General features: G+C 35.0%; 2 protein-coding genes across 2 annotated transcripts; both read left to right on the forward strand.

Moving 5' to 3' along the window:
• Positions 1-906: 906 nt before the first annotated feature.
• Positions 907-4,591, forward strand: LOC122723279 (the record flags this gene model as incomplete). Its single annotated transcript, XM_043955061.1, has 8 exons — positions 907-1,203; positions 2,596-2,678; positions 3,434-3,479; positions 3,610-3,666; positions 3,820-3,874; positions 3,960-4,060; positions 4,185-4,248; positions 4,511-4,591. Coding segments are annotated over 8 exons (759 nt in total), but the record flags the coding sequence as incomplete, so codon positions are not given.
• Positions 4,592-4,612: 21 nt separating this feature from the next.
• Positions 4,613-9,804, forward strand: LOC122723223 (eukaryotic translation initiation factor 3 subunit E-like). The gene is given in 10 exon segments (XM_043954773.1): positions 4,613-4,683; positions 6,046-6,287; positions 6,370-6,443; positions 6,445-6,525; positions 7,189-7,416; positions 7,512-7,633; positions 8,138-8,357; positions 8,795-8,937; positions 9,200-9,337; positions 9,521-9,804. Coding segments are annotated over 9 exon segments (1,314 nt in total). The 5' UTR covers positions 4,613-4,683; positions 6,046-6,079; the 3' UTR covers positions 9,621-9,804.
• The last annotated feature ends 217 nt before the right edge of the window (positions 9,805-10,021 follow it).

The following is a 10,021-nucleotide window of genomic DNA, read 5'->3' on the forward strand; positions in this document are numbered from 1 at the left end:
ATAGATGATCGGATACCCGTTACCCGAACCCTATTAGCTATACTTAGGGATGGCAAGCGGGCGGGTTTTCACGGGTACCCGAACCGCCCAAATCCTATTAGGACGGATTTGGATTTTTACAAAACGGATTTGAGCGGATTCGGATTTGACCCGTTATAATCCCTAAATTTTCTTTTTTCATTTCACTTCATACACTTCCCTCTCTCTGTCGGCGCCTCTCTCCCTCGCTTCCCTTCCCATAATTCCCAATCGACTCTCTCCCCCACTTCACTGCCGGCAGCCCCGACACCGGCGACGTCTCCTTTTTCTTCCCAACGACCATAAATCTTCTCCCACCCCAGCTAGCGATATCTCCCTTTTCCCCATCCCTTGAGTACTACCTTCAAGGAATTCTCCTCGCGTCCCTGTATTAATAGGAGCGCATTCTCATGCTCCAAGACAAACAACGAATATTCTAACCGGGTAAGCATTCCGTTATAGGAACAGTAATCTGACAAACTAAAAATACAGAGTCTGCTCGTGACGTTTTTTTTTCTTTTTATTTTTTTATTTATCACTTGTGCGCTTTGTAGGGGTGAGCAGTATTCGGTTTAAACCGAAATAACCGACCGAGCCGATTAATTTCAAAAATTTGGTTCGGTTTTTTTTCCGCTCGGTTCAGTTTGAAATTTTTAAAAAATCAGTGATTTCGGTTCGGTTCAATTTTAGACATAAAAATTTCGATTAAACCGAACCGAACCGAAATCACCTATACTATGTCGTTTTAAGATTTCCCTAATTCCCTATTTCCCTTCCCTTCCCTTCCCTGCCCTAAATCTAAAACAAATTTCTGTGCGTGCCGCCAGACCCAGTGCTCCTCCTCCTCCATCTCTCATCTCTCATCTCTGTGCTCACCCCTAACGCTAACGCCCTCACCTTAAGTGCCTCGCCTCTGAGCGGCGCTTCCACCTCAGCTCCATCCACTTCCAGCGGCGCTTTCACCATCCACCGTCCAGCCTCCGATCTCTTTCTGAGAAGAGCCACGCACGCATCTCGCCTCGAGATTCTCGCGCCTGTGCCTCCAGTCTCCTCTCGACTGGACTGATTCACCGTCGGCGTCAGCCGTTGCTCTCAGTCGTGCTTATTCCACAGCCCTCAGTCCTCTCCGAGTCTCTGTGTCGCGCTTCCAGCCATTCACAGTTGAACTTGAGTAAACTGTACAAGGTAAGTAAATATTTGTGATTTGCTATTGATCGTTGCCGGAGTTCTTTCATGAACACTTTTCCTCGTCGATTTATATGAAACTCAATTCTGTAACATGATGAGCTATAATTCTTTGAAATTTACGATCGAGTTGTTATCTACTGCTGTTACAGATAAATCTGTGAGACTGTTTGGTGTTCAAGAAAGGTATGGAAAAGTTGGTGAATTGGGACAAAGAAATAATACAAATAGAAGTGAACATATTTTAACTTATAAAAAATAATTTAAAAAAAAAAATAAAACATGATTGTATTGGGTCTACATTAGCTGATCTATTGGCTTGTGTACTCTTGATTGTTGAAGTTGTGTGCTGTTGAAGTGTTGAGTGTTGAAGTTGTGTGCTCTTGATTGTTGAAATTAGACAGAAATATTATGTGAATAATTTAGGAAATTAGACAAAAATTAATTGTCAATTGATCTGTAATTATAAATATAATTATAATTATAATTAACAGAAATTATAATGAAATAAATAGCCAACAGTATAATTATAATTAAACAGAAATTAATTAGTGACTGCATGCCGACACTATAATTATAATTATAATTAATAGAAATTATAATAAAATAAATAGCCAACAGTATAATTATAATTAAACATAAATTAATTAGTGACTGCATGCCAATTGATATGTTTAATTACAATCTTCTATTGTGATCTGTTTAATTGCAATCAAGTTAGGATACAGTATTTAGTTTGGAAGTAGACAGAAATACCATTAATTTTGTACTGTATATGATCATGTTTTGAGGTACTTGACTCATCCAACTGAATCAAAGTTTAAGTAAGGTCTGGGCCCATTTTATATATATATATATATATATATATATATTTGTTTATTTGTACTAGTATTGTCCTGTCTTATTTCTTAACCTTGTCCTCTTTCATATTTCGGGCTCTAATTAACTGTTAATCTCATGTTATTGTTTTTTTAGGAAAATGAACAGATGGTCTTTATAGAGTGAATTCACCACTGTCTTTTCTTCCCTCATTCAATCATTGTATTTATTCACCACCTCTTTAAACTTTTTTCCCTCATTCAAACATTGTATTTATTCACCACATCTTTAAACCTTTTCCCCTCATTCAGTCATTGTATTTATTTCACATGATAACTGGTCAGAATAATTCGCTGCCTTTGTAGTTCAGATTTAAGGCTATTATCTTAAGCCGAGATTTTTATTTGAAAGGTTGCTTCTATGAATGTGATTTCAAGCCTCATTTTGAATTTTTCTGTTAAAAATATGCCAATGTCATCTATTTTGTCTATCGATATTCTGTAGTAAATGATAATTCTGGATCGCTTTTCCAAGGTCCTATGTTGCCTGATTAGTACTTGCACCTTTCTGCAGCTATTTGAATCCCATCTTCATAGTACTGAAGTACTTCTACGTTATTCATCTGCTCTTGTTCAAGGTGCTACAAACGTTTTCTGGTATGAATGCCTGCAATCTTGCGTAGATTGATTGTGCTTTAGCACCTGCTTAATAGTTTTTTTTATTTCTTTTGATTGAATATCGCCAAGTGTTGGCTGCACTCTTTGACATTACTTATGCATCAGGAATGAAACTGAGTTTCTTATGGCTGGATTTGAAAAAAAAAAGGAAGAAATGCACTAGTTTTGAAATTGACCACCTTAAGATTCCATTTTGAAGTTGACCATCTTAAGGTTCTGAGTAATGTTTATTTTACATCTCTTTTCATTTTCTCTTCTTTCAAGATGAATCAAGTTCTGGTCATCGTGTAAGATCAATTCCATGTCATAAATCAGATCAAAATCTAACTGTTCTTAGCTTTCTATCTGTAGCATTTTTCTTGGAGTAAAAAAAATCAATGTATTTTGTTTTCCCCTCTGCTTGTTGAATATCTGGGTATCAAACTGCGCATTTCTAAGTGGTCTAATGCTGAACTGAGATGGCAAGTCATACTCTTCTTAATAACCTTGGTGCTCCAATCAAATAGCTTTCTCATTTGGTCAGATAATGTCATATATGTGGCCAAGAGGTCAACCTGGCAAGAAAAGTAGAAGAGGGGATTTGGGGTGGGAGAAGTCCAGATGTACCTTTTCATAGTGTCAACTCTGTGCTGTCAGATTAATACTGTAGTGTACATATCTTTCAAGATAGAGGAAACTAAAATTTTGTATTTTACACCAGATGTGGTAATTTTTTTTGTTTGATATCTGTTCAGGATTGACATCCAAACAAACACTCGGCATTTTCAAAGCCTCTTTCGGGTAAGAGGCCTTTCAATAAGTTGAAGTGACCCATAAAAGTTGATATACATTGTTAAAACACATTTTGTTATTTTTTTCTTGTTGTTTTCTAATGCCTGTTACTTTTATCTTTGTGTTTTTTCGGTTTCAGTATCTCCTTGAGGAAGTTGCACTAGAGCCTAAGCGCTTGAATAAAATTCCATTACAGGTCAGGAAGTTACTATTGAATGGTTTAGCTCTGCTGTCATTACTATATACTAAAAATATGTTTAGAACTTTGGAACCATCATTCACTAGCAAACATGTGAAATTTTCCTTAATCAGATATAATTGAAAAATGTAATTTGTCAATTTAATTCAGGCACAACAAGATCTGTTTCTTCTACTCTCAAGATCCTTACTTTTTTACAACTTAGGTAACCTTAATTACTTTGCATTAATTCAACATTGAACAATGAATTCATGGTTATTTGCCTATTTATGATACTTTGTTCTGTGTAGATGACAAACTAGAAATCTTCTTAAAGCACTTTCCTGTTTTTCCAAATGCTTTCTTGGTTGGTGGTCCTGTGGATTTCTTTGTGATTGAACTTGCGGACCGGGTATATCAATCTTTAGTCTATACATATTTTATTATTGAAATTTCATTTTTTATCTGTTCTGTGTAGTTGGACATATGCTTGTAGTTGCCTGTTGTAACGGTGTTGGAATTCCTTTTTTGGTCAGCTTCAAAAGTTGAAGGTGGAGCCAGTTCTATTGCATTACCTCTCTCAAAATAAAATTCTCCAAGGTAGTACTATACAACATCAAAGAGTTGAGACTTATATTTCTAGCAAATTGATATCATTATTCATTATTATTCCCTTTCTGCTGCACTCCAAAGCCTTTGGCCTCTGATATCGTCATGATTCTTAGTCTCTTGCATGATTCAATCCACATCTTGTGTGTACATTATGATTTCAAGGTAGATATTTTTTTCTTGTTATTATTGATTATTGAATTGATTCTTACAATTTTTTATAGCTATTCTAATATTTTTTTATGCTTGCAAGTGAAATATCAGTTCAAATTTGAAAAATATGGTGGTGTTGGTCTGCTGGAGACTTGATTGAAAAATATGAGTTCAAATCTTCTCTCCCCCACTTCACTGACGACCGCTGGAGACAAGCCTTGCCTCTCCCCAATCGCCGTCGGCGACATCTCCTTTGACTGGAACTCTCTTCAGGTTTGCAATCAAATTTTTTGATAATCAAGATCTTTTATGTGCATGTTGTTAAAGAATTTTTAGTTGCTATTAAAGATTTTTAGAATTTATGGACTATTAATTTGATTATTTGGATACTGTTAAAAAATCTAATCATTTGCTATTTGGTTACTTTAACACTGTTGATTTTTAGAATTTATGGGCTATTAATATGATGTATGGACTAAAGGTTGCTATTAAAGATTTTTAGAATTTATGGACTATTAATCTGATTATCTGATTATTAATATGATTATTTGCTAGTTGGTCACTCTTAATCTGATAATCAAGATCTTTTTAGTTGCTGTTAAAATATGTTAATACTATCAGATCCCATGCTGTTTAAGAAAAATATGTGTTAATTTACCAGAATGATATTTGATGTAGTGAAGAGATTATAATGCCGAAGTACCATCTATGTAATCCACCTGGTTCGTGTCATTGAGCATTTCTCCAATGTTTCTACTGCTGGATTGTGCATATCCTACTGATAGTTTTAGTGAAAATTATTGCAAGTTCTCAGACTTGATTTACAATCTATGTTTTAACTGTTGGTAGTTTATTTGTGAGCTAAATTATTGATATTATCGTTCTCTCTGATGAGTACGAGTGTGTTGACTTCAGTAAAGGGATCTTTGAGCAAATCTTTAGAATTAACTAGGTGAACTGGAGTAGTTATTTTAGTTTGTGGTTATGTATTGACTTAAATAAATTTATTTGCTAATTAAGTTACTATATGTTATTTGTTCTTATGGTTATGTATTGTTTGCTAATACATGTTATTGTTTTTCATATTTAGGATATTTGCTAATCTATTTGTTTTTTTGAAGCTTTTCAAGCACAATTTGATATTGGAGATTGAAATGGCCAATTGAATATATTTTATGTTCAATCAATGTAGCTTAATGAATTTTTGGAACATTTCATTTGTTCAAAATTTTATGTTGGATAGATAATTGATTAATGGTTGTGTTATGATCAATTTGTAATATATTTATTTTGTTTTAATATATTTAAATTTTCTAATTCAGGTTTGTTATTTGGGTTATAATATCCAAATCTTTAAATTTTTTTGTCATTGAATTGAATTAAAAAAAATCGGGTTCGGTTGTGTTCGGGTAGTGTGCGGGTATTGTTAAACGGATTTGGATCGGGTATGGGTTGTAAAATTAAAATACTAAACGGGTTTGGGATGAGTTTGGGAATTTTATATATAATCGGATTTGGGTTTGGGTGCTCTCAATTTTGCGGGTACCCTACCCGTTTACATCCCTACAACCAACTACATGACTGCCTAAAAAACCCTAATTCTATCACTCTCCTTTCCCCACCTTCAATTCGCAGGAAATACGAATATCAGCACCACCCCAGAGCAACAATGGCTACTTACGATCTAACTCCGAGAATTGCACCGAATCTGGACAGGCACCTGGTGTTCCCTCTCTTGGAGTTTCTCCAAGAACGACAGCTATACCCAGAGGAACAGATCTTCAAGTCCAAAATCGAGCTCTTGAGCAAAACTAACATGGTCGATTACGCCATGGATATCCACAAGAGCCTCTACCACACTGAAGACGTCCCTCAAGGTAACTACAAATTTCATCCTTTCTGACCTTGGGCGCTCTATACATGATGCGTATGTGATGTGTTTGGTTGGGTTTTTGTTAGATATGATTGAGAGGAGAGCTGAAGTCGTAGCGAGATTGAAGGCCCTAGAGGAGGGGGCAGCCCCTCTTGTGGCGTTTTTTGCAGAATGTGAACGCCGTGCAGGAGTTGCGAGCGGACAAACAGTACAATCTTCAGATGCTTAATGACCGCTTCCAGGTTTGCAATTGCAATTTATGCTTTAGTAACGGGTGATTGTAATGTAATGTAGAATTGGTATGGGTGTCGTTTCTTGCTCCTAAACCTACTTTGGTTTAATCTTGTTTGAGTTTTTGAAGTGTGCTATGCAACTGGCATTATTGTAATTGAAGTGTTATGCTAATTCAGGCGTCATATTTATTGGGATGAAATGATGTGGTGTTATTGTTGAGTTCAAAAGAAATTGCTGAATTCAAAAGCTCCCTTGCTTCTGTATTGAAAGACTCAATTTTTCAATATAAGTGTATTGTCAAAGCTTTTAATTTTAGCTGAATTCCACTTTTTCTTCAACTTGTGTCATAGTGATATAGCTTCTATGCATTCCAAAGTCATTACCAGATCCAAATCATCCAATGATTGCACATTGGTGTTGCTATTGATAAGTCTCTTGCATAATTTCATCACAGAAGTTCTTGAACGTTACCTTCAAGTAATTCTTTTCTTCCTAAATCCCCCCTCCTACTGCTACTTTTTTTGGGAGGGGTTTGTTGGTTAAGAGATTTGGTTATCTTACTCTTGAGAATGCACTCATGAAATAGCGTTAGGGTTTGTTGGTTAAGATATATAGTTATTCTTACTCTCCAGAATGCACTCATTAAAATGGTGGTAATGCTTCATTATCAGATTGGTCCAAAGCAGATTGAGGCACTATATCAGTATGCCAAATTTCAGTTTGAATGTGGAAACTACTCTGGTGCAGCTGACTACCTGTATCAATACAGGGCCTTGTGCACTAACAGTGAAAGGAGTCTGAGTGCACTGTGGGGGAAGTTGGCAGCTGAGATATTGATGCAAAACTGGGATATTGCTCTTGAAGAACTTAATAGGTTGAAAGAAATAATTGATTCAAAGGTGGTTTTATTGTATCTACTTTTCCCTGTATGATGATTTACTATTTTTGTTGTTTTGGAATTGATATGTTCACTGGCTGTGATTTTACGTTTCAGAGTTTCTCGTCACCATTGAATCAGATGCAAAGTCGAATATGGTTGATGCATTGGAGTCTTTTCATCTTTTTCAATCATGACAATGGAAGAACACAGATTATTGATTTGTTTAATCAGGACAAGTATGATTTATCTTTTTCTTTTCTCTGTGTTTTAGCATTTGTTGAATTTCTCTGACTTGTTTCATCTCTTAAACAATTTCTTGAGTGTCTTTAGCTTTTTATGGACTGGTCTTCTGGTTTTTTGACCACTTGGCCAATTGACATTTCAAGAGTAGTTTTTATAAATTGTCAAGCTTTTACTATATATGATCTGACTGGCAGCATGCAGTGTACTTAATGGATATTCCCAAAATGCAATTATGGATTCTGTGCATGTCTAACTTTACTGCTCTGATATGTTGTATGATAATTGATAAATTTTTTTAAATTTTTTTTGCTGGATCTTAGCTTTTCTTTTTTTGGCCTTATCTATGGTGGAAGAGATATTAGTGGAGATTATTTAAGCTGTCCTATGCTTCAAACCATGCAGCAGTGTGATGTTGAGCAAGACCGCATAATATTTAATTTTATGTATCATTTAAATCTTTTGCTGTTTATTATACTTCATTTCTTATATATTTTCAGGTATCTCAATGCCATTCAAACCAATGCTCCTCATCTTTTGAGGTACCTATCAACTGCATTTATTGTCAACAAAAGGAGACGACCCCAATTCAAAGACTTCATAAAAGTGCTACAGCAAGAGCAGCAATCATATAAAGATCCCATCACAGAGTTTTTAGCATGTGTGTACGTTAATTATGATTTTGATGGGGCACAAAAGAAGATGAGAGAGTGTGAAGAGGTAAGCTTTCTATATCCTAATGTGATTGTTTGGCTAACAAAAACATTTAAGTTATTATCCTCACTGAAAGGCTGCCACTTTTCCCAGATGACCTTTACTTTCTCTCTCTATCTTTACCTTTTTTTTTTTCTAAAAAAAAGTTTTGGGCATGTGAATGGGACTGGTGAATGAGACGACATGGTTGGCATCACAGTGACATTGCAATAGCATGGTTTCTTAGCAAAAAGCCTTTTTTTTTTTCCTGTTTGGTCCTCTTCTTTTTTTCACTTCTGATTTTTTTCCCAAATTCTTTTAATGTGGATTGGGGGCAGGGCAGGGGGGGCTTTGAGGGTGAGGGAGTGTGCGAGGTTGTAGCTTGTGTTACTGGTAGATGTAATCGTTAGTTCTTCTGAGCTGAGTCATTTTTGTATGTTATATTTCTTGTTGCTACATTATAGGTGATTTTAAATGATCCATTCCTTGGAAAACGAGTTGAAGACAGCAACTTTTCTACCGTGCCGATGAGAGATGAGTTCCTTGAAAATGCTCGCCTATTTATCTTTGAGACTTATTGCCGTATACATCAACGTATTAACATGGGGTAAGTGCATACTGGATGCTTTTAGTGAAGTCTTGCTTTTGGAATCAAGAATTTTATTCAATTTAATTGATTTTAATTTTCTTGATTGAAAAGAAAGAAATTCAGTTCTTTTTAACTTAAAAATTTTCATTTAAAATGTAAGAATTTATTTAAATTCTTTTATTGCAAAATAAATCATGCCAAACAATGGGTTAGGGAATTGGAACAATTTTACAGTTCCTTTCCTTTATTTTGCTAAATGAAATTAACTGTTCAAATGCAGAGTCCTTGCTGAGAAATTGAACCTGAATTATGAGGAGGCCGAAAGATGGATTGTAAATCTTATTAGAAACTCAAAGCTTGATGCTAAGATTGATTCACAATCAGGAACTGTTATCATGGAGCCTAATCAGCCCAATGTGTAAGATTATAGATAGATTCATAAATAATAGCACTTGTGTTGGTCTAGTATTTTTCAGTGCCTTCTATCTTGCTCTTATCTTTTCCTGTTATAATTCTTTTGCACTCTATATCTATGTGTTGATTTCTTTTCTTTATTTTTCTTAACGACTAAAATGCAATTTGGAAATTTCCCTCAATTCAGGTATGAACAGTTGATAGATCACACCAAGGCAATATCGGGGCGTACTTACAAGTTAGTCGGTCAACTTTTAGAACATGCACAGGCACAAGCTGTACGATGAAGTTATTCTTGAAGTTTGTGGGATTTATTGTTGTCATTTTTTGTTATTTGGAATTTGTTTGCTGCCGCAGATAATTGTAGTGATAATCCTTTTTGGTGGGTTAATCTAGTAGAGCAGAGGTTAAGAAATTATTGATTATGAGAAACATGGTTTATTTTTAAATTCAAAAGCATCTTTTTTAGCATATGTGAAGGTTAAAGTTGATCTCGCGTTGAGAGCTAATGCTTCATGCTTCATGCTTGTGGGAATTCATTTTGGGCACTTTGATAATGGAAGGGAAATAAAGAGAAATTGTACAGGGGAAATGATGAGAAAGGAAAGAACAGGAAAACTTTTGAAGAGAAATATATTTCTTTAGAAAAAAAGGGAATATAATTATATATATATATATATATATATAT

Source organism: Manihot esculenta, chromosome 3 (assembly GCF_001659605.2).
Source record: "Manihot esculenta cultivar AM560-2 chromosome 3, M.esculenta_v8, whole genome shotgun sequence".
Lineage (NCBI taxonomy): Eukaryota > Viridiplantae > Streptophyta > Magnoliopsida > Malpighiales > Euphorbiaceae > Manihot > Manihot esculenta.